This window comes from Stegostoma tigrinum, chromosome 14 (genome assembly GCF_030684315.1).
Source record: "Stegostoma tigrinum isolate sSteTig4 chromosome 14, sSteTig4.hap1, whole genome shotgun sequence".
In the NCBI taxonomy this organism is placed as follows: domain Eukaryota; kingdom Metazoa; phylum Chordata; class Chondrichthyes; order Orectolobiformes; family Stegostomatidae; genus Stegostoma; species Stegostoma tigrinum.
Genome location: NC_081367.1, coordinates 26247873 through 26272522, shown reverse-complemented (window position 1 = coordinate 26272522; position 24650 = coordinate 26247873). Strand labels below are relative to the sequence as shown.

The 24650-nt window shown below is 42.8% G+C and overlaps 1 protein-coding gene across 1 annotated transcript in view; it reads right to left on the bottom strand.

Moving 5' to 3' along the window:
- Positions 1 to 24650, bottom strand: part of schip1 (schwannomin interacting protein 1) — an 806217-nt gene that overhangs the window by 626000 nt on the left and 155567 nt on the right. Inside the window, exon 4 of the mRNA XM_059651054.1 lies at positions 13675 to 13825. Coding sequence (XP_059507037.1) covers positions 13675 to 13825 — 151 coding nt within the window. The remainder of the gene's footprint in view (positions 1 to 13674; positions 13826 to 24650) is intronic.

The window sequence follows — 24650 nt, the reverse complement described above, 5'->3', positions numbered from 1 at the left end:
CAGTATTTGGAAAGGCCAAGACTGATTGAGGATAGTCAACATGGCTTTGTATATCGGAAATCATGCCTCACTAGCTTGGTTGAGTGTTTTGAAAAACTAACAAGCAGGATTGATAAGGACAGAGCGGTGGACACAATTTATATGGACTTCAGGAAGGTGTTCAACAAAGATCCTCATGGTAGACTTCTTAACAAGGTTAGATCACACAAAATACAGGGAGAACTAGCTATGTGGATACAGATCTCGCTTGAAGGTAGAAGACAGAGGGTGGTCATGGAGAGTTGCTTTTCAGACTGGAGGTCTGCGACCAGCAATGTGCCACAAGGATTGGTGCTGGGTCCGCTGCTTCTCATCATTTATATAAAAGATTTGGATAGGAACAAAGGAGGTATAGTTCGCAAGTTTGCAGATGACACCAAAATTGGACATGTAGTGGACAGCGAAGAAGGCTACCTCACAGAGCAACGGGATTTTGATCAGATGAGTCAATGGGCCAAGGAGTGGCAGATGGAGCTTAATTTAGATAAATGAGAGGTGCTGCATTTTGGAAAAGCCAGGACTTCTACACTTAATGGTAAGGTCCTGGGGAGTGTTGCTGAACAAAGAGACCTTGCAGTGCAGGTTCATGGTTTCTTGAAAGTACAGTCACAGGTAGATAGGATAGAGAAGGCAGTATTTGATACACTTGCCTTTATTGGTCAGTGCATCGAGTATAGGAGTTGGGAGGTCAAGATGCAGTTGTACAGGACATTGTTTCGACCACTATTGAAATACTCATGCAATTCTGGTCTCCCTGCTATTGAAAGGATGTTGTGAAACTCGAAACGGTTCAGAAAGGATTTACAAGGATGTTGCCAGGTTTGGAGGGTTTGAATGATAGGGAGAGGCTGAATAGGCTGGGGCTATTTTCCTTGGAGCAAAGGAGGAGGGATGACCTTTCAGAAGTTTATATAATCATGAGGGGCATGGATAGGATAAATTGACAAGGTTTTTTCCCTGGGTTGGTGGAGTCTAAAACTAGAGGACATAGGTTTATGGTGAGAGGGGCAAGATTTAAAAAGGGACCTAAGGGGCAATGTTTTCATGCCGAGGGTGGTGCATATATGGAATGAGCTGCCTACAGAAGTGGTGTAGGCTGGTACAATTACAAATTTAAAAGGCACCTGGATGGGTATATGGATAGGAAGGATATAGGATAGAGGGATATGGGCCAAATGTTGGCAAATAGGATGAGATTTATTTAGGATATCTGGTTGTCATGGACGAGTTGGATCAAAGGGTCCGTTTCTGTGCTATGTATCTCTAGATCTCTATACCATTCCCCAAACAAATAGAAAGATCTGGGAATTGGGTGTATCTATCTGGGACATTCAGGCATGCCCTGTTACAACAAGATGGATTGAAGAGGGTTTTATTTTTGGTTTTCAGTTTTTATATGTAATTTCTCCCAGAAGCAGGCAACTGAAGTCAGCCTGAAACAGTTTTAAGACAAGACGTGAAAGAATCTGTGAAGTGGAGCAACAGGCTTGTATCAGAAACCAAGGGGATTATTTGATTTAAAATCACTAGACAAGAAAGCAATGAGGTCAAGGCTTGAGGCAGGGTAATTCACACGGGTAAGGTATTGAAGGGGAGTTGGAGGATCACCTGGCCAGATAGCAATGAAAGGACTCCAAGACATCTCATACATTGGAGAATCACGGCCAACAATGAGAAGAATCACAGTGAATTCCCAAAAGCTGCAGTTCTAGATGAAGTGAAAGAATCCTTGAAACCCTGTAAAATACAGGGAGCTCTTAGGTGGAAATAAGAGTAGAACAGATAGTGTGCTGTTGATATTTTCTATTTCGAAGTTTGTGTTTATGTAAGATAGTGTTAAGTTAGCAGTATCTACTTTGTTCAACATTTTTGCAATCAAGAATTTGTTTAAAATGTTTTGAAATCTTATTCACAGTCAATAACCGGGGATTCAGATAGTTAAAACTAGCTGGATCTCAGTCAGTTAAATCCCCCATCCTCGCAGCTTAGCTCTGCAGATTGGTGCTCTTCAAGTAATTATCCAGTTCCCTTTTGTAAACTATTATCAACTCTGCTTCCACCATGCTGTCAAGCAGTGCACTCCAGATCTGAGCCATCACCTTCTATGTGAACAAATTTTTCCTTTACGTCAGTTTTGCTTCTGCTAATCACGCTAACATCAGTGCCAACTGTTTCTTGAACTTTCCACCAGTCAGAATGAGTTCTCCTTATTTATTTTGTCCAGCCACCTGACGATTTTGAGCAGATCTCCTCTCGACTTCTCCTTGCTAAAGAAAACAGCCAGGACAAGTTATCCCATCTTTCAATGCAAACGAAATACCCTGCAACCTCCATAATTACTTCACATCCTTACTGAGACCTGAAATGGAGACAACACTCCAGGTGAGGCTGGGGCACAGACTTTGTTAAATATTCAGCATAACTTCCTTTCTGTTGTACACTGCCCGTCCATTCATAAAGCCTTATTAACTGCTTTCTTATTGTGCCCTGCCACTTTCAATGATTTGTACACATATATCTGTAGATTTCAATGCCCCTGCACTCCCACGGCTTACAGTAGCTCTCCACATGCTTTCAATCAAAATGCATCACTTGTGTATTAAATTCCATCTTCCATAAGTCCACCAATTCAATTAGCCTATGCTGGTTTTCTTGAAGTCCTGCCACCATCCTCCTCATAGCTCACTTTCAGCTATTGTGTCATCCACAAATTTTGCACATCCAAATAGAGGTCATTAATATAAAATCAGCAAAAGCATTGAGCACAGGAGTGACTTCAGGGAGAAGCCCACTACGTATTTCCCTCCTGTCTGAAAAACATCCATTCCCCACTTCAGAGATAGCATGAATTGCAGATGCTGGAGTCAGAGTTAACACAGTGCGGAGCTAGAGGAACACAACAGGCCAGGTAGCATCAGAGGAGCAGGAAAGCTGACGTTTCAGGCCAGGACCCTTCTTCAGAAATAGGGAGGGGGAGGGGAGCTCAGAAATAAAGAGAAAGAGGAGGGGTGGGGCTGGGGAAGGTAGGTTGGATGGTAATAGGTGAGTGCAGGTAGGAAGTGAACGAGATTGTTTTATTTTGCCCTGGCAACACCTCATCAACCCTGTCTGCTGGCTCTTCAAAAAGTTCACTTCAGTCAAATAAACAATTACACACATCTCTCCAAGCGGCTGTTAATATTATTGTAGATTATCAGTAAAGATTTTCAAGCCACTGAGTTTATTGCAATTATCAATTTTTAGCATTTTCATTATGTCACCTACTTCCTGTTTCACTAGGATTTTGGCAGCATCTTTTGAAAAAAAGTTCAAGTACAGCCACCAATGATAGATCATTGGAAATTAAGGATGCTTGAGAGATTAGAATTTGAGAAGCTCAAAGATCCTTGAGGATTATGGAACTGAGGATGGTTTAACAGAAAGGGAGGGGATAAAAACAGAGAGAAATACCATGAGAATTTTCTGTTCTGTCAATAAAATCACAACCAAGTAGATGAAAAAACACCAATTAATGCACCAGCCGGTCTCTGTGTCAGTTAAAGTATACACCACCTGCATTTCATAAAGTAAAGATTGGAGTTTGAGTTAAGATTCAAGGTTACCATTTTTAATTAGTTGCTCTACAATATTTGGAGGCTCTCATTGACGACTAACGAGATTCACATTAAGGACCAAACATTATTTAAATTTTCTTTGGCTCACGATTTTCAAACTTTGGAAAACATACAAGCAGAATTCTGGATCTACAGAACTCTAACCCTGATCTGGTACAGCTGAATGGTCCTTCAGTCTTTTTAAAGACTCCCCCTCAAATCAGGACCTGTTCAGGACTGGTCAGCAAATAATTTCATTTAGAAAAGTCTGTATTGACGGGTTTTTGTTTCTTCTTTCAATTCTGGCTAATTTTAGGTGTTCCTACGGCCTTAAAAGTAATTTTAAACATATGAATGTGTTACAGAGATCTTGAGGATGATGGGGAGTAATCAAGACAATATTTTTCTGCACTTGAGGTAGTAAATTACCTCAGTTCATAGTCTTTGCAAAACATCTTTAATAGGCTTTTAAGACTAGCTATTAAGTCATTGAATATTATTACCATGGATTCTAAAACCACTTGGTACTTCAAAGGAGACATGACTATGATACTCAGCATCTTCATCAGGAAGCTACCCCTAAGTCTACATCATGTCCCATGGTGTGTCATTTTGTTGTACAACCAGAACAAATGTTCTCAGATGTTCTGAGTTAAAAGGAACGGGTATAGAGAAATGTGTCTGTGAAACTACATGCTAGTTATATTATCAGTCAATGAACCTGCAGCAGGAGTCTGGTTTCCTTGGATCAGTGGAAGATGTGAGCAAGTGTGGCAAAGTTAAAACTATCAAACTATATATTGCATCTCAGACACGTGGTTGTGCATGAGATGTAATCATAGAATTTTACAGTATAGGAGGCTTCCATTCGATCCATCAAGTCTTTTCCAGCTCCTGAAGGAGCTACCCAGATAGTCCCATTCTCCATCTCCATCGCCCTCTGGTTCCATCCCTTCCAAAACTTCCAGCTATCTTTGAAACCTCCTATGCAATCCACTTCCACCACAATCGGCAAGGTAAGATTCTCCTTAAAAAAATTTACCCCTTGCTTTCAGCATCGGGTGTGTGGACAGAACGCGAGCCAGGAGGGAACTAATATATTCGGGCATTGGCTAAATCTGAAACACTACATATAAAGTGTCTCCCACCCATCTGCCTCCTCTAACCAAAAAAAAACTGTGTGGAGGGTCGGTAAGGTAAGCCGTTTTTTAATTCTTCTGGAAATCTAGAGTAGAGGGAATGGGAGCTAGGGCAGTTGCATGCTTCTCTTGCAGGATGTGGGAGGTAAGGGTCACTGCTGGTGACCCCTCTGACTTCACCTGCGAGAAGTGCCCCCAACTCCAGCTCCTCACAAACCGCGTTAAGGAACTAGAGCTGGAGCTGGATGAACTCCGGATCATTCAGGAGGCTGAGGGGGTGATAGGGAGGAGTTATAGGGAGGTGGTCACACCCAAGGTACAGGAAAAAGGTAGCTGGATGACTGTCAGGAAGGTGAAAGGGAATAGACAGTGAGTGTAGGGATCCCCAGTGGCCATTCCCCTCAATAATAAGTATACCTTTTTGGATACTGTGGGGGGGATGACTTACCGGGGAAAGCCATAGCAGACAGGTCTCTGGCACTGACCCTAGCCCTGTGGCACAGAAGGGAAGGGGAGAGAATAGCAGAGCAATTGTATTGGGGGACTCGATAGTAAGAGGTACAGACAGGTGGTTCTGTGGACGCGAACGAGATGAATAGATGGTATGTTGCCTCCTGAGTGCCAGGGCCCATGACATCTCAGATTGTGTCTTCAAGGCCCTTAAAGGGGAGGGTGAGCAACCAGCAGTCATGGTAAACATTGGGACCAATGATATTTGTAGAAAATTAACTGAGAATGTGAAAAACGAGTACAGGGAGTTAGATCGGAAGCTGAAGTCCAGGGCAAGCAGGATAGTTATCTCTGGATTACGACCGGTGCCACATGATTAATGAGGTAAGAAATAGGCAGAGAATGCAGCTAAACACGTGGCTACAGGGCTGGTGTAGGAGCGAGCGTTTCCATTGTGTGGATAATTAGAGCACATTCTGGGGAAGGTGGGACCTGTACAGTAAGGACGGGTTGCACCTGAACCAGAAGGGTACAAATATCTTGGGAGGGAGATTTCCTCGAGCTATAGAGATGGTTAAACTAGATTGGCAGGGGGTGGGGAACCGGATTTATAATTCAGAGGATGAGGTATTCCGCCTTCCAACAGACACAACAGGGAGAGTTTGTTAATAAAGAAATGTGGTCAATGGAACAATAATTGTGGACACAGGAATGGTTTGAGCTGTGTATATTTCAATGCTAGAAGTATCAGAAATAGGGTGGACGAACTTAGAGCATGAGTCAGTACTTGGAACTACGATGTTGTGGCCACCACAGAAACTTGGGTAATTCTGAAACAGGAGTAGTTGTTGGAAGTTCCAGGATTTAGCTGCTTTAAAAAAAATAGCGAGGGTGATAAAAGAGTGGTATTGCTAGTCAGGGCTAGTATAGCAGTTACTGAAAGGCAGTTTGAGAATGATATGTCTACAGAGTCAGTTTGGGTTGAGGTCTGGAACAAGAAAGGAGCAGTCACTTTGTTGGGGTTTTTTTACAGACCCCCTAATAGTTGCAGAGAAGTAGAGAAGCAGATTGGGAGGCAGATACTGGAAATGTGCAGAAGTCACAGGGCTGTTGTCGTGGGTGACTTCAACTTTCCAAATACTGATTAGAAACATTTTAGTTATAATAGTTTAGATGAAGCGGATTTTGTCCAGTGTGTTCAGGGAGGATTCCTGACACAGTATGTAGATAGACCAACACGAAGAGAGGTCACTTTGGATTTGGTGATTGGCAATGAACCAGGCCAAGTATTAGACCTGTTGGTAGGTGAGCATTTTGGCAGTAGCAATCATAACTCTGTTACTTTTACAATAGTCATGGAAAAGGATAGGTACAAACAGCAGGGTGAGGTTTATAATGGGGGGGAAAGGGTAATTATAATTCTGATCGGCGAGAACTGGACAACATAAAATGAGAATAGATGCTGTCAGGGAAAAGCACTATTGAAGAGCAGAGATTGAGAGATTGTTTAATGAACGCATATTGCATGTGCTCGATAGGTTTGTCCTGAGCAGGCGGGGAAGATGCGGTCGAGTGAGGGAGCCTTGGTTCTCAAGAGAGGTCGAATGACTGGTTAACAGGAAGAAGAATGCTTACATAAGGTTTAGGAAACAAGGAATGGAAAAGACTCTACAGGGATACAAGTTATCCACGAAGGAGCTGAAGAAAGGGCTCAGGAGAGCTATAAGGGGGCATGACAAAACCTTGGCAGGTAGGATTAAGGAAAACTCTAAGGTTTTTTACATGTACATGAGGAATAAGAGAATGACCAGAGAAAGGGTAGGGCCAATCAAGGATTTAAAAGGGAATTTTTGCAACGCGCCTAAAGAGATGAATACTTTTGATATACTGATGAATACTTTTCTTCGGTATTCACAACTGACAGGGACCTAGATGTACAGCGGAGGACAGTGTGAAACAAGCTGGTAGGCTGGAGGAGGTGGATGTTAGTAAGGAAGATGTACTAGGAATTTTGATGAACTTCAAGATAAATAAGTCCCCTGGCCATGATGGGATTTATCCAAGGATTCCATGGGAAGCGAGGGAAGAGATCGCAAGGCCTTTGGCGATGATCTTTTCGTCCTCACTGTCCAAGGGTATAGCCCGGAAGAAAGGAAAGAGGCAAACGTCATTCCCTTGTTCAAAAAAGGGAACATGGATAACCCCGGAAATTACAGGCCAGTTAGTCCTACATCAGTGGTGGGCAAATTATTGCAAAGGGCTCTGAGAGACAGGATTTACGATCACTTGGATAGGCACAGTTTGATTCGTGACAGTCAGCATGGATTTGTGAGGGGTATATCATGCCTCACAAACTTATGACGTGGTGTACATAGATTTAAGTAGGGTGTTTGATAAGGTTCCCCATGGTAGGCACATGCAGAAGGTAAGGAGGCGTGGGATCAGGGATATGTGGCAGATTGGATTCAAAATTGGCTGACCCTTAGAAGACAAAGGGTGGTAGTGGATGGAAAATATTCAACATGGTGCTCAGTTACGAGTGGTGTAGCACAAGGCTCTGTCCTGGGTCCTCTTCTATTTGTGATTTTTGTAAATGATTTAGATGAAGGAGTAGAAAGGGGATTAGTAAGTTCGCGGACAATACAAAGGTGAGTTGAGTTATGGATAGTGCAGAGGGCTGTTCTAGGTTACAAAGGGTCTTTGACAGGATGCAGACGTAGGGTGAGAAGTGGCAAATGGAGTTTAACCCTGAAAATTGTGAGGTGATTCATTTTGGAAGAACAAACTTGAAAGCAGAACACAGGGTTAACAGAAAGGTTCTTGGCAGTGTGGAGGAGCAGAGGGATCTTGGGGTTCATGTTCACACTTCCCTGAAAGCTGCCACCCAGGTGGATAGAGTTGTTGAGAAGGCACACGGTGTGTTAGCTTTCATTAATAGAGGGATTGAGCTCAAGAGTCGTGAAGTTATGTTCTAGCTAAACAAAGCCTGGTTCAGCCACTGCTGAAGTATTGTGTCCAGTTCTGGTCACCTCATTACAGAAAAGATGTAGAGGCATTGGAAAAGGTGCAGAGGAGCTTTACCAGGATGTTGCCTGGAATGAAGGGAAGGTCTTAGAGGAAAGGTTGAGAGCACTTGGGCCTTTCTCGTTAGAATGACGAAGGATGAGAGGTGACTTGATAGAGGTGTACAACATGATCAGAGGTATAGATAGAATGGACAGCCAGAGACTTTTTCCTAGGGTGGAGACAGCTATTATGATGGGGCATAGTTTTAAACTGAGTGGAGGTAGAGACAAAGGAGACATCAGAGGTAGGCTCTTTACTCAGAGAGTGATCGGGACATGGAATGCATTGCCGGAGAGGGTAGTGGAGTTGGCCGCCTAGGGGCATTTAACGAGTTAATAGATAGGCATATGGATGATAGTATAAGGTAGGGGTGGAAGCTAGATAGACCTTAGGATTAGGGTAAAAGTTCGGCACAACATCATTGGCTGAAGGGCCTGTCCTGTTCTGTACCGTTCAATGTTCTTTGTTCTTTGTTCTATGTTCTCCCAGGTCACACTTTCCAAATCCAAACAACTCTGAGTAAAGAAGTTTCTCTTAATCCCACTCCTCGCTCTCTTGCTGGCAAATTGTGAAATTGTGACCTCTCGTTTCTGACATACCAACTGGCAGAAACAGAATATCATTCCTTATCCTGTTAAAAATGTACATAATTTCGAACATCTCAATAAGGTCACCTCTTAATCTGCATTGTTCTGAGGAGAGTAAGGGACAAGAGTGTTACAGGATGACAGGAAAGACTGTACCATACAATCATGAGTTCTTTGATAGACAGGCAGTTGTACCTTGCTAAATTGCTTAAAATTTGCCATCTCCCACATCTGCTCCCAGGTCCAGAAGGTAGAAATCAAATGGTTGATGCTTGTTGTCAGAAATAGCAAACAGACTGCCTCCACATATCCACTTTGTGCAGCAGCACATTTGTTTCTCCAGCCATTAAACTATGGGTCCAGGACCTGTACCTGACTGTCTCATGACCACAGAATCTGTTCCATATGGAGTTCTGTTGATTTCCCCATGCCATCCCATTAGCTTAATTTTCCCCATTCCACCAGTTCCCCCAACCTTAGTAACATTTGGTAAATATTTTCTATTTCTTTTGTAAACTTCCAAAGACTGAAGCAATATTTTGTATTTGTAACCACTTAAATTTCAAATGTACAAATCTTTTTATATTTGATTTGATAACAAGCTTGCATATGTATTCTCCACTTGGCAAATGCCCTGCATATGACCAACATTGGACACAGAATTAAGATTAACAAATTCAAATTCCTAGTCAGTCTACTCAATGCACCATTGATTAACTTTATTTAAACTGGTAGGTAGAAAATGCTGGAATGAAAATAAACTCTTTAATAGATACCTTCAAAAAAAAGTTTTAAAAGTGTACAATGTTGTAGTTTCCCAACATTATGCTGGGATATTCAGAATATTGTCCAAAATGGCACGAGAAAATACTCCATTGCAACAGAATTGATTAAAACACAATCTATGATCAAACTACTTTGTGGGTTTGGCACCCTGGCAGGAGGATGTTGTGTGATTTTCACACCTATTGTAGCACATTTCTCAAAGGAGGTTCTTTCGCTCGAGTTCTCATATATTCTTCCAGTTGTCTCAAACAGCCTCTGCTAGGCAATAAAACTCAACTATATGGGTAGACCACGGTGCTGAAATGATGAGAAGTAAGTTAGGAAAGTAATCATTCATATCATAAAGAGTCTGCATTGGGAATGGATTAACAATTTTTATGATTGGTTTGTTCATAACATATTTCTAAAATAAAGTTCAAAAAGGTTTCTCATAGATTCTCACACATGCGAGGTTCATTATACAGTTTTTGTGAAATTACTCAATTATTAATAGTTAGACAGACAGTTAACTCCAAATCATCATTCATATTTACTAGAGCAGCATATTCAGGTGGGTTTGATAATGTCCATTACAAATTGCGCTTCACCAGTTGTCATCATTGCACATACTTACACAGCCTAAATAGTTCCCTAAAAATGCGGGCAGGAGAATCGTGTAGATAGGATTAAAAATATTGTTGTTCTTTGAAAAATGAATAAGATAAGGGATACATGGAAAAGAAGGGGTCAGCAAAATCAGTTTCATATTATCCTGTTTAAGATGTGAGATAGTTACCTTGGCACCATCATAAATGTGCTCATTTTTCTTTTTGACATGGATAATTTGACATGCAGAAGGCTGCCTGACAATACGTGTTCGCTAGTAACTCCTGCTGATCATCAGCCCGTGATTGTAAATGGAGATTAGCAATCATGCTGCTATTCATTATTAGGTCTCGCATGACAATACACAAAAGTAAGTCACCTTTTAATATGTTTAAGACGCTTATACAGAAGATGAAATGAAAAAAGAACTGCTCCTTTTGTGCCTCACCTGCTACTTTGAATCAATGCCTGCTGATCAATGAGGAGGTAAATTGAAAATTGTACTCTCTTGAGATATTCATACAGGATTATGACTTCCTATAGTCAAAGTTAGTATGACTGCTGACTTCATATACTCAATCCTGTTTCCATTCACAAGACTACAGGAATCTTAATCTAATGACAAATGATACACACGGGATACTGCTAAATATGTTACTTGCCCAATAAAGGAGTCCACCCCGTTGCCACTAATTAAAAATCTCAGATGAAATGAAGATACATGGACCACAGTAATCAACACAGAATAAGTTGACTGTAATTGACTACATAGGCCCCAGAAGTGATTATTTGCAAAATCACAAGGAAAGTAAAGTGAAACTAATGTGGAATTTTTCAGAACCTTTGCAGAGAAGACAGCAGGTGAGAAGGCTAACAAAACCATGGGGAAAGAGTTGAATGGTGTACCTGATGTCTCCCAGTTGCTGTACTATTCCTGCAGTTGGAAATATGGCATGGTAGCAGGTCTGCCTGCTCAGGGCTCCATTGAGTGAATTAAATGGACAATTAAAAACTGCCTCCAGCTTCCAGGGATAGTTATGCCTTGTGTCTCGGGCACCCTTTGACCCAAGAAGGAGTCGACCAGTCAAGCACAGAGCCAACCGGCCTGTACAAATCACCCCCTGCACCAGGAATGGCCAACAGCAACAGGCTATCGCAATTGAACCTTACAAAATCACCATGTGGGATTTTACAGCATTAAATCACAAACTTAACTAAATCAAGGAAGTAATACTCTGTTACTCCACCAAATGTAGAAAATGGAATTAATCCGTATCCTTATGGAGAATTAATTTGTGTCCTTATCTGCATAAGAATTGTTGCATTTAAAGTTATGTCATTCCTGCTGGGAATGAATCCATTCTATTTCAAGCACTCATCAGTATAAAGTACTTTCAGGTAGAATACAAATCAGTGCAAATTAAAGCAAATTTCCCCCTGCTCTGCACCAAGATGTTTCAGTCCCAACCTTAGGAAATAACCAAGGCCAACTGCACTAATAATGACAACTTTTCACCTCTCAAAAGCTCCCCAAAGGAGCTCGAACAGTTCATCCACTTCACCAACACCTTCCACCCCAACCTTCAGTTCACCTGGACCATCCCCAGCACATCCCTCACCTTCCTGGACCTCTCAGTCTCCATCTCAGGCAACCAGCTTGGAACTGATGTCCATTTCAAGCCCACCGACTCCCACAGCTACCTAGAATACACCTCCTCCCACCCACCCTCCTGCAAAAATTCCATCCCCCATTCCCAATTCCTCCGCCTCCGTCGCATCTGCTCCCACGATGAGGCATTCCACTCCCGCACATCCCAGATGTCCAAGTTCTTCAAGGACCGCAACTTTCCCCCCACAGTGGTCGAGAACACCCTTGACCGCGTCTCCCGCATTTCCCGCAACACATCCCTCACACCCCGTCCCCGCCACAACCGCCCTAAGAGGATCCCCCTCGTTCTCACACACCACCCCACCAACCTCCGGATACAACGCATCATCCTCCGACACTTCCACCATCTACAATCCGACCCCACCACCCAAGACATTTTTCCATCCCCACCCTTGTCTGCTTTCCGGAGAGACCACTCTCTCCATGACTCCCTTGTTCGCTCCACACTGCCCTCCAACCCGACCACACCCGGCACCTTCCCCTGCAACCGCAGGAAATGCTACACTTGCCCCCACACCTCCTCCCTCACCCCTATCCCAAGTCCCAACATGACTTTCCATATTAAGCAGAGGTTCACCTGCACATCTGCCAATGTGGTATACTGCATCCACTGTACCCGGTGTGGCTTCCTCTACATTGGGGAAGCCAAGCGGAGGCTTGGGGACCACTTTGCAGAACACCTCCGCTCGGTTCGCAATAAGCAACTGCACCTCCCAGTCGCAAACCATTTCCACTCCCCCTCCCATTCTTTAGATGACATGTCCATCATGGGCCTCCTGCACTGCCACAATGATGCCACCCAAAGGTTGCAGGAACAGCAACTCATATTCCGCTTGGGAACCCTGCAGCCCAATCGTATCAATGTGGACTTCACCAGCTTCAAAATCTCCCCTTCCCCCACCGCATCCCAAAACCAGCCCAGTTCGTCCCCTCCCCCCACTGCACCACACAACCAGCCCAGCTCTTCCCCCCAACCCACTGCATCCCAAAACCAGTCCAACCTGTCTCTGCCTCCCTAACCGGTTCTTCCTGTCACCCTTCCCTTCCTCCCACCCCAAGCCGCACCCCCAGCTACCTACTAACCTCATCCCACCTCCTTGACCTGTCCGTCTTCCCTGGACTGACCTATCCCCTCCCTACCTCCCCACCTATACTCTCTCCACCTATCTTCTTTACTCTCCATCTTCGGTCCGCCTCCCCCTCTCTCCCTATTTATTCCAGTTCCCTCTCCCCATCCCCCTCTCTGATGAAGGGTCTAGGCCCGAAACGTCAGCTTTTGTGCTCCTGAGATGCTGCTTGGCCTGCTGTGTTCATCCAGCCTCACATTTTATTATCTTGGAATTCTCCAGCATCTGCAGTTCCCATTATCTCTGTTGATTTCATAGTCAAGTTTTATGACACCGAGCAGATTCAAATGATAGTGACTGAGGTTCACTCCATTATCCTTGGTTCGTAAAATATTCATAATCATTTATAACATGGGGAGACGTGAAAAAGTCCTGGACTTTTGGAAGTAAATTACAAACATTTATTTTCAAATAGCCTTCAGTAGCTTGCATTCTACACAAATCACCTGTAGCGGAACATAATGAGCTTCAATCATATAGAAAGTAATAAATCAAGCACATTCTAAAAAAGTAACTAGATTTAAAAAGAATTTAACCTTATACACCTTCTGAGTAACTGAACTGATTTTCAGTTTTTAGCTGGTCACATCCAGCAGGTGGCAGAGTAAAACAAAGGAAGGGCTGGCTACTTACAGGAGTGCTGCCATCAGAAAGTGTGTTCATACTGATAGAGGTGCTCATTTTTTCTGACGACAGGGAAGGTGGCGATGGGCTCCGTTTCTCCATGCTGCTGTGCCGGACGGGCTCTTGACGCTGCAAGTATTCACGCCATGCTCGCTGAATGCTATGTTTTTAAAATATAAATACAAATATTATTACTGGAACTGTAATTGAAAGCGTAAGCAGAGATTTCCTCAGAAGCTTGGAAAAATAGTTTTCAACGCAGATTTTAAAAGAGAATGGAAGCATATAGCCAGAGAGGATTTTTTTTACAAATTCTATGTAAACCAGAAGCTTAATAATTATACAATGGATCTAATGAGAAATAAAAGGAATTCTAATGCCAGTTACTGCCTTGTGAATCTTCTTCAACATGAGAGATAGAGACACATGGTTGCACATAAATTATTCCACTTACAGATGTAATCTATAGCCAATTTTCTATGCCCTATGCAGGCAGCTTATTGATGCTGTTCTGCAGGCACATTTCTCCACATTCTTGTCTACAATTGCCCATACAGCTTTGATTCCACTGGATGTTCCTTCTGCAAGTTCTATAATACCTGCAGCATGCTCCTGTTCTGCCTCCCAGGATTCCCTCCACAAACTGCAACCATTGTCTAATGCTTCTATTCCCCTCCAATCCCTTACTCACCAACCTTCACTATCTTAATGTCCTTTATCTTTTCTACAAATCTTTCCATTGCTTAAACTCTTCCTAGTTTGGCAATTATACTTCATCCTGCACTCCCATGCGTACCTAAGCTTCCATTTGTCTCCTTTTCAATTTATTCTTATTTGTGGAATGAAGGCATCACTGGTTGGGCCAGCATTTATTACCTGTCCCTACTCAAAAAGAAGGTGGTGACCTACTTTCTTGAATCACTTCAGTCCATTTGGTGTAGGTTCACCCACATTGCCAGGATTTTGTATCAGAGATAATGGGAACTGCAGATGCTGGAGAATCCAAGATAATAAAGTGTGAAGCTGGATGAACACAGCAGGCCAAGCAGCATCTCAGGAGCACAAAAGCTGACGTTTCGGGCCTAGACCCTTCATCTTTTGTCAGCTTTTGTGCTCCTGAAATGCTGCTTGGCCTGCTGTATTCATCCAGCTTCACACTTTATTATCTTGCCAGGATTTTGACTCAGCGACATCTAAGGAAGGTCAGTATATTTCCAAGTCAGGGTGGTGGTGTGATTTTGAGTGGAACTTAGTGATGACGATGTTCCCATGTACGTCTGTCTTCAAGATGGAATTAGTTGCTGATGTAGAAGATGCTGTCAAAGGAACCTTGATGAATTTCTCCAGAGAATCACACAATCTCTACACTGTGAAAACAGGCCATTAGGCCCATTGATTCCACACTGACCTTCTAAACAGCGTCCGACCCAAAACCAAGACTCAGACCCATATAGCACTCCCCCTTGCCCCACCCTGTCCCTGTAAGCCTGCATTTCCCAAGGTTAATCCATCTAACCTTTATTTCCCTGGACAGTATGGAGAATTTAGCATGGCCAATCCACCTAACCTGTACATCTTTGGACTGTGAGAGGAAACCCATGTTAATGCAGGGAGAACATGCAATCTCCGGACAGATGGTCACTCAAGGATAGAATCAAACCCGGGATCCTAGCACAGTGAGCAGCAATACTAACCACTGAGCCACTATGCCATCCTACGTACAACTTACTGATGGTACACACTACTACCCTAATAGCACTATTAGGCATCAGTGGTTGAGTGACAATGTTTGAAAATATGCTGCTGATCAAGTTTGTCCTGGATGGTGTTAAGCTTCTTGAGTATTATTTGTGCTGCACCCATCCAGGCAAGTGAGGAGTATTCCATCACACTTGTGAATTGTGGCTTGGAGATGGTGGGCAGGCTCTGGGAAGTCAGGAGGTGAGTGTTATTTGCTGCAGGATTCCTGGTCTTTGACTTCCTTTTGGAGCCACAGTTTTTATATGGCGAGCTCAGTTCATTTTCTTGTTAATGTTAAATCCCAGGACATGAATAGTGAGCATATAGTGCTGCTAATGCCATTGAATACCAAGGAGTGATGGTTAGATTCTCTCTTGGAGAGGATCATTGTTTGGGCATATGTGTGGCATGAGTGTTATCTGCCACCTCTCAGCCCAAATTTTATTTTTTTTCAGATCTTGTTGTATTTGAACATGGACAGCTTCAGTACCTGTGGAGTCCCGAACGGTGCTGAACATTGTGCAATCATCAGCGAACATCACCACTTCTGACCTTATGATAGAGGGAAGGTCATTGACAAAGCAGCTGAAGATGGTTGGGCCTAGGACACTACCCTGAGGATATCCTGCCGAGATGTCCTGGAGCTGAGATCACTGATCTCCAACAACCCGACCATCTTCCTATGACTCCAACCAGAAGACAATTTACCCCCTGATAACCACTGATTCCAGTTTTGCCAGGGCTCCTTGATGCCACATTCAGTTGAATGCAGCCTTGATGTCAAGGGCTGTCACTTTCACCTCACCTCTGGAATTCAGCTCTTTTGTCCCATCTTTGAGCCAAGGCAGGAGCTGAATGGCCCTGGTGGAACCCAAACTGGGCATCACTGACCGGGTTATTGCTGTTGGGTGAATGCTTGCTTTGAAGGATGCCCATAAAAAAAAGTACTGAACAGTAGCTATACCTCGACTGGAAATTGAAGGAGATTGAAATGATCTACATCCCTTTAAAACTCTTTTGAGGCAGTATGGCTGCATGCTTGATGAACTAGTGGTTGAGAGAGTTGCCAGGGGGGGGGGCTCACCGCTTGCACCGAAGGACCTCCATGTTGAACACCAGGCATCACATCTCAGGGCATACACCATGGGCATGGCTACATGCATCTCACATCTGTAAACATTGGCATCTGACATGCCAGCCTTTAAGAACCCTCACGAAACTCTCTTATAGCTTGCTTAAACACTTCAATGCTGCACTGGCAACTCTCATTGTAATGCTGCAGAAAGGACACTGTGCATTAAGGGGTATGCACCCAGCTCATGGACTGAACTAAGCTGCACCTCCAACATATTCACTTGCTGTTATGGTGTTCACTGATTCAGAGCTGATCTGCCTCACATTGCTTTGTCTTTTGAGCTGTGTTTACTCAGCTAGAAATAACAGGCTCACTGTACTGCTGTTTGGTGTACTGTTCACTGCAGATACAACACCTTGAAGCTTTTCATGGTTGCCTGCAGGGCTCCTGATATCAGGTCAGTGTTGGATATCAATCCAGGGGCTTGTACACAGTCAGACAGCTGCTTGGGACAGTTGGAGTCAGCATGCTCTCCATGTAAGTGCTAAGGAGCTGAATGTTGGGCAACTCACCACTGTTTTGGCTCTGTCTGTCCTATCGTGGACTGTTTTCCTCCTGGAATCAATGAAAGGCTGGTATTAAGGCGTAGATGGCACACCTACTTTTGATGCAGGTGGTGAGATGATCCAGAGTGACTGAGTAGGTATCACAGAGGATATGCAGGGCTTATGATGTAAGAAATGAATTAAAATTCAACCCTGATGTATTCAATCTGGTCTAAAACCTTATCACCATTATTTTAACATTTTCCAATCCTAGCCTGAGCTGTATTCTGTATGCAAACTCTACTCACGATGTTACAAAAATTGTCAACTTAATTTCCGTTTGTTTTCCCCATTATTCATCAACGGGATGAGGGCATCACTGGCTAGGCAGCATTTATTGTCCATCCGTAATTGCCCAGAGGGCAGTTCAGAGTCAACCACATTCCTGTGGGTCTGGAATCACTTATAGGCTAGACCAGGTAAGGATAGCAGTTTCCTTCCCTAAAGGACATTAGTGAGCCAGACAGGTTTTTCCAACAATTGACAATGGAATCGATTCTTAATTCCAGATATTTTATTGAAGTCAAATTCCACCATCTGCTATGGCAGGATTTGAACCTGAAATAACAGTCCAGCGACAATACCACTGGGCCACTGCCTCCCCTTTTCTGATGCACAAGAATGGGCTTTGATTCCTGTTTTCTATAACTATCTCCCAGTAAGCTGTTCCCTACAGTCCAAAGATGAAATTACTGACTACAACAGATAATGAATTTGAATCTGTGAATTGTTCGATAATCTTGTCAGGTTCATTTGAAAGTCAATTCTACTTAATTTTGCTCACTGGCATATTCTCAGAATCCAATGGGATAATGTTAATGAATGAGTTAACTTAAATTAGGGAGAAATATCCACAAAAACGTGAACTGATCATGCAATGAACCAGCTTTCCTGGAAAATGGCTCAAAAATCTACCACCATCAGCATCTTGTGGTCTAAATGGGCATGGTTTACGTGGAATATTTCACCAGATAGACATAAATTACATTTAAAATCAATGATTTGTTCCATCTCATTATTTTCACCTTTCTCTGTTCAATCATCCTGGTATTTCACTGGTACATGAGCAGCTTTCTTTGTGCATAATTTTGTTGTATTTTCACATGGCACATGCAATTCAGAAACATCTACAGGTTACTTTGAAGCTCCTAGCTTGCAGCAAGTGACATGGTGCCCAGCTAGCTTATTCAGCTAATCTGCCAGCATTATGGCGAGAGTAAAACAGAGTTAATAGGTCTTCTTATACTGGACTCGAAACATCAACTGGGTTTTTCTCTTCACAGGTAATACCCAACCAACTGAGTTTCTCCAACGTTTTCTGTTTTATTTCAGATCTTCTGCATTTATAGCACATTGTTTTGATATCATTATTGGAGACTACCCCACACCATCCTAAAGGATGGAATCTCACTAGAATGCCTAACCCATGGCAAACTTGGAGAGGTGGCTGAAGACAGAAGTTTTCCTTGAAAGGGCGAATCCAACTAATTCTTAAGTGATTTTTGGTCCTCAGTATATTAAACCACACTAATCCTGGCTGGCAGCGATGCGCTAGGCACCCCAGTCCAACACTGGTACCTCCATATCATCATTCTCATTAGAACAAGGACAGAATTTTTTTGATTTTGAAATGATTCACCTTAACAGTGGTAAGTGAAATGCTAATCAATGCACAACCATGTTTGTTCAACTGCATGTGGAACTCACTCACAAGTGGTACTCAGATTGGTTGAGGAAGCTGAGAGAAGTTGTAGAAAAATTTATGGCACTTATCACGATGCTATTTGTGAAATGAACTAGTGTGGTACATTTTGAAGGCAAATGTAGGGAGGAGTGAAACCCAATAATACTAACAGCTGCAGTGGTGACCATTCGAGGAGTGCATGGAAAGACTTGGCTGAGGTAGAGACAGACTTCCTCCAGTATCTGATTGCAATTTCTATTGAGCATCTTGGCCTACATTTGAGCTTCTCAAATTTTGCAGAGTATAAATGCATATTTTGTGTTCGACAAAATGACAGAGTAGGAAAATGTCAGGGCCCACCCTGCACCCATTCCAATCTTTTGTAAATTTGATAATCTCTTGTGACCATAGCAGAGATTCTATTTCAATTACAAAATGTTCTGTTTGGCAGAGTGTTTCCCACAGGTGAGGGTCAGAAAATCTGCCAGTGATCCTCACTGGATCCACATGATACTCAATCTTCCATCCAATATACTGGTTAAAATCACATCCAGCAGTACACTTTCTTTTCATTGGTATAACCTTCAATAAAAAGAAACTGAGGAAGGCACTGCAGTTGATAATGTTTAAGACAGGTTTTGACAAGGTCACAAATTTGAATCTCATGTGATTAATGAGGCAGTTGCAGGGTGGATAGGAAATTGGCTAAGTGATAATATTGGAGGAGATCTGTAGCTCAGGTTGTGGCTTGTAAAGCTGGTTTGTTGCTCTGCATACGTTTCATTGCCTTGCTTGGTAACATTCTCAGTGCAGCCTCCAATGAAGCATCAGTGTGTTTTCCTGCCTGGTTCTTAAACTCTGGGGTCCGTTGAGATGGATTGCCCCACTTCCGGTTTTCCTTCGTAGAGGAATGGATATGGGGTCAAGTTCTACATGTTTACGGATGTTTACTTCGTGGAGTTCCAGGCTTCTAGGAATTCCCGTGCCTGCCTCTTCTTAGCTTGTCCCAGGATTTTGGTGTTGTCCCAGTCGAACTGGTGGTTCTCCTTGTCCATGTGGATTGAGATGAGTGAGTATTGGTCATGTCCTTTTGTAGCCAGTTGTTGTTCATGTACCCTTGTTGTAAGTTTCCTTCCTGTTTGCCTGACATAGCGTTTCTCACAGTCTCTGCAGGGGACCTTATAGATGACATTGGTCCTGTCCATGATAGGGAGTGGGTCTTTGGTCTGGGTGAGCAGTTGTTGTAGGGTTGATGTGGGCTTGTGTGCCACTCTGATGCCCAGCAATTGTTGGGGTCTTGTGGTTAGTTCTGATATGTTCCTGATGTACGGTAGTGTGATGAATGTGTCGGGGCATGTAGTATCTTCCTGACGTTGTTGGTGTAGGCATCTTCTGACCCAGTTGTTCAGATATCCATTATTCTTGAAAACCTGGAAGAGGTATTCTTCTTCTTCTTGGGGTAGTTCCGTGTTGCTGCAGTGTGTTGTTGCCTGTTTAATAGTGCTCGCACGCAGCTTCGTTTGTGTGCACTGGGATGGTTACTGTTGAAGTTCAGTACCTGGTCCATGTGTGTGGCTTTTCTGTGTACTTTCATTTGGTGTTCCCCATATATCTTGCACTGTACCATGACGTGCAGGAATGGCAGCTGTTTGTTCTTCGCTTCCTCGCTGGTGAATTTTATTTTGGTGAAGATGCTGTTTATTAGTTTGTGTGCCCCTCTAATTTGGCCAGTTTAATGATGACAAAGGTGTCGTCCATGGAGTGTATCCCTAGTTTTGGTTGGATTAGCGGAAGGGCCGTCCGTTCTGGTTTTGCGTCACTACCTCTGCTATGAGTCCGGAGATGGGTGATCCCATGGGTGTCCCATGGATTCATTCGTATGTTTGACTGTTGAAAGTGAAGTGGGTGGACAGGCATAGGTCCAGTACTTTCAGCATGTTGTCTGTGGAGATGGTTTCACTGGTGTCGTGTTCATGTTCCAGTAGTGCTGTCATTGTTTCCCTTGCTATTGGTATGTCTATTGATGTAAATAGGGCTGTGACATCAAATGATATCATGGTCTCCTGGTCATCTATCCTTAGCCTTTGATGGAATTGAGGAATTCTTGGGCTGACTGGATAGAGTGGGGTGACATGTTGACTAGGTGCCCGAGTCTCCTTTGTAGTCCCTTGGCTAATCTATGCGATGGAGTGCCTGGTACGGAGACTATGGGTCTAAGGGGTACTTCCTGCTTGTGCACTTTAGGGACGTCGTAGAATTGGGGTGTGTTGGTTCCTTTAGGCTTCATCTTAAGTAGTCTGCTTTGTTGATCTGTCCTGTCTGTTTAAGTCTTTTTAGCGTGTACGGTATTTTGTTGCCAAGTTGCGGGGCCGGGTCAGCTTGTACTGGCTGATGTATGTTTTCATCGGCAAGCAGTGCCTGTGCCTTCATAATATTGGTTATCACACTGAGGGGAAATGTAGAATGGAGCCTCTGAGGGAGTGATATTAAGTGCTGGTTTTAATATATATTAATCATCTCGACTTGGGTCTGGAGGGATAATTTTACATTTTATAGATGACAGCAAACTTGGAATCCAAACAGACTTCAAGAGTACATACAGATGCTGTAATGAGCAGAAGAATAGCAAAGTACATTCATTCAATTAAAATATAAAATTTGGAAGGAAACTAAAGAGAAGTAATACAAACTAAATTGAACAATTTTAAAGATGATGCAGGAACAGAGATAGGGTTCTTCATCACTAATCTTTGAAGGTGCAGGACTAGTAAATTAGGGTGATAAATTGAAAAAAAAACAAACTTTGCCTTCAATAAGAAATAGTAGCCATGACATGGAGATGCCAGTACTGGATTAGGGTGGACAAAGCCAGGAGTCACACGAGGAGATAGTAGGAACACAGAATCACATGACACCAGGTTATAGCCCAACAGGTTTATTTGAAATCGCAAGCTTTTGCAATGCTGCTGTTCATCACCTGACTTCACCTGATGAAGGGGCAGTGCTCCGAATACTTACAATTTTAAATAAACTTGTTGGACTATAATCTGGTGTCGTGCGACTTCTGACTTCAATAAGAGAGGCATAGACGAGAAGGTGGGTGGTTACACTAAACATTACCAAATTACATAATAGCTTTCAGCAAGAGTAGCTTATTAATTTCTGGGAACTAAAGTTTAGGGAGGATATCAAACTATTGGTGAGGAGGTAAAGATGATTTACCAAAATGCAACCAATGTTAAAGAATGGTGGAATGAAAACAAAGTTGCTGGGAAAGCTCAGCAGGTCTAGCAACATCTGTGAAGGGAGAAAAAAAACAGAGTTAATGTTTCAGGTCCAGTGACACTTCCTCAGAACTGATGGTGGCTGAGATTTTTGCTGTGCACCGAAAACACTTTGTTTCAACTGGCACTTCCATGAGAAAATGCTCTCAATAAACCAGCAAAGATTAGATACCTGACACACCAGAAGTTTACTTTATTATTGCAATCTCTCATGTCCGAATAGTAAGTTGAGGGTGTGAGCTAGAAGGCTCTCCACCAGTATGATTTATTTAAGGCAAAGTTGCATTATTATCGGAGTGAAAGTATGTTATAAATAAAGTACACATATTAAGATTGGTGCTGTTTGTAATATATATATTAATCATCTGAACTTGGGTCTGGGGAGATAATTTTACATTTTATAGGTGACAGCAAACTTGGAATCCAAACAGACTTCAAGAGTACGTATAGAAGTTGCTGTAATGAGCATTAGAATAGCAAAGTACATTCATTCAAGTAAATGATAAAATTGGAAGGAAACTAAACAGAAGTAACGCAAACTAAATGGAACAATTTTAAAGATCATGCAGGAACAGAGACAGGGTATACGCCTTGCATTATGTTTCTATTACTTAATGTCTGTTTTTACATTGATCATGAGGATCTGTTGATCAACAGAAATATTTGATCAAGCAGTACACTCCTGGTCCCATAGCTGTTAGTTAATACAAAGTTTGTCTGTATCATGTTAAAAAGAGGTGTTCACATTTCTCAAGAGCTTTGGTAGTGTCAACAGGGCAAATAATGCTTACTTGGACAGGAGGGTCCATAAGCAAAGGACAGATTTAATGTATTTGGCAAGAAATCCAGGCTGAAATATGACTTTTCTTTACACAATGAGTTGTTAGGAACTCAAGTACATTACCTGAAAGCTTGATCAAAGCAAATTCAAGAGGAGCTTTCAAAAGGAAAGCGGATACATACTAATCCTTGAGAAGAAGAAATTTGTAATGTGATGCACAAACAGCTCTTTCACTGGAGTGAACACAGTAAAGATCTAAATGGTGTTATACTGCACTACATGCTTTTCTCAGCAAATGTTATGATGGATGTGCTACCAACATCAAATGTGACCATCATACACTGTGGAATCAATTCAAACACAGTTTGCCACAGGCATCAGCAATTAACCAGGTTATGATAAAACTGTTTGCGAAATAGCCCAAATGTATTGTCAAAGGCGTCTCAACTTTCTCTAATATAATCCAGACACAATTGATTGGATTTAAACAGAGAGAAAGCCATACTTCCTAATTTAAACTTATTACCAGATTAGATATAATTTGTTCATTTTTATCACACCTTATCTCTTAGCTAATGAAGCCTGCTCTAGAGACGGTCATGAGAATTATATTTTCATTAACATGTTTTAATATTTCATGCACATAAATGAATGCAGAACAAATAGCAAAATTACATTTGAGACTACCTGTAGTTGTAATTTAACAGTTTCGTTTGAAGGGATAATTAGGAAAGTCAATGAGGATGGTGCATTTGATATAGTCAAAACAGCCTGCAATCAAAGCTTTTGATAACTCCACAGTAGCAGGGATTGATCACAGAAGTTAAGGACCGTAGAAACTAAGGGAAGGTGGCAAGTTGTATCCAAGTTGGCTATGTTTCCAGTGACATTCTTCACGGCTCAGTACTCGGTGTGTGTGATACAGATGACACAGATTTTGGTGCAGGGTTAAAGACTGAGCGAAGCTTGAAAATGATTATAAAAAATTGTTTGGTTAATAAGTTGGGAAGCCAGAGATTGTGGGAAAATAACTGGTCAAATGGACAGAAATCAAATCGAGAGAAATGAGAGATACTGTATTTGCGAAGAACATCCAAGGCAAGGGAATATGCAATGCATGGTAGGATAGTTGGAAGTGTAGAGGAAAGAGGGGCCTAACAGACTATGGCCACAGATCCCTGTGTGCCACCCAGTTGTATCACACCAGTACAAAGAAGTATCCTGCAGCAAATAACTACCATCTATTTCTCAAAGCCTGCCTACCAACTACAGGGTGTAAGTCATGAGTTTAATGGGATATTCTCCACTTGCCAGAATGAGCACAACTCCAATATTTCTCAAGAGTCTTAAAAAGCAGCCTGCTTGACTGGTAATAAAGTGTGAAGCTGGATGAACACAGCAGGCCAAGCAGCATCTCAGGAGCACAAAAGCTGACGTTTCGGGCCTAGACCCTTCATCAGAGAGGGGGATGGGGTGAGGGTTCTGGAATAAATAGGGAGAGAGGGGGAGGCAGACCGAAGGTGGAGAGGAGAGTATAGGTGGGGAGGTAGGGAGGGGATAGGTCAGTCCAGGGAAGATGGACAGGTCAAGGAGGTGGGATGGGGTTAGTAGGTAGGAAATGGAGGTGCGGCTTGGGGTGGTCCACAATGTGGACTTCACCAGCTTCAAAATCTCACCCTTCCCCCACCGTATCCCAAAATCAGCCCAGTTCATCCCCTCCCCCCACTGCACCACACAACCAGCCCAGCTCATCCCCTCCCCCCAGAGCATCCCAAAACCAGCCCAGCCTGTCTCTGCCTCCCTAACCTGTTCATCC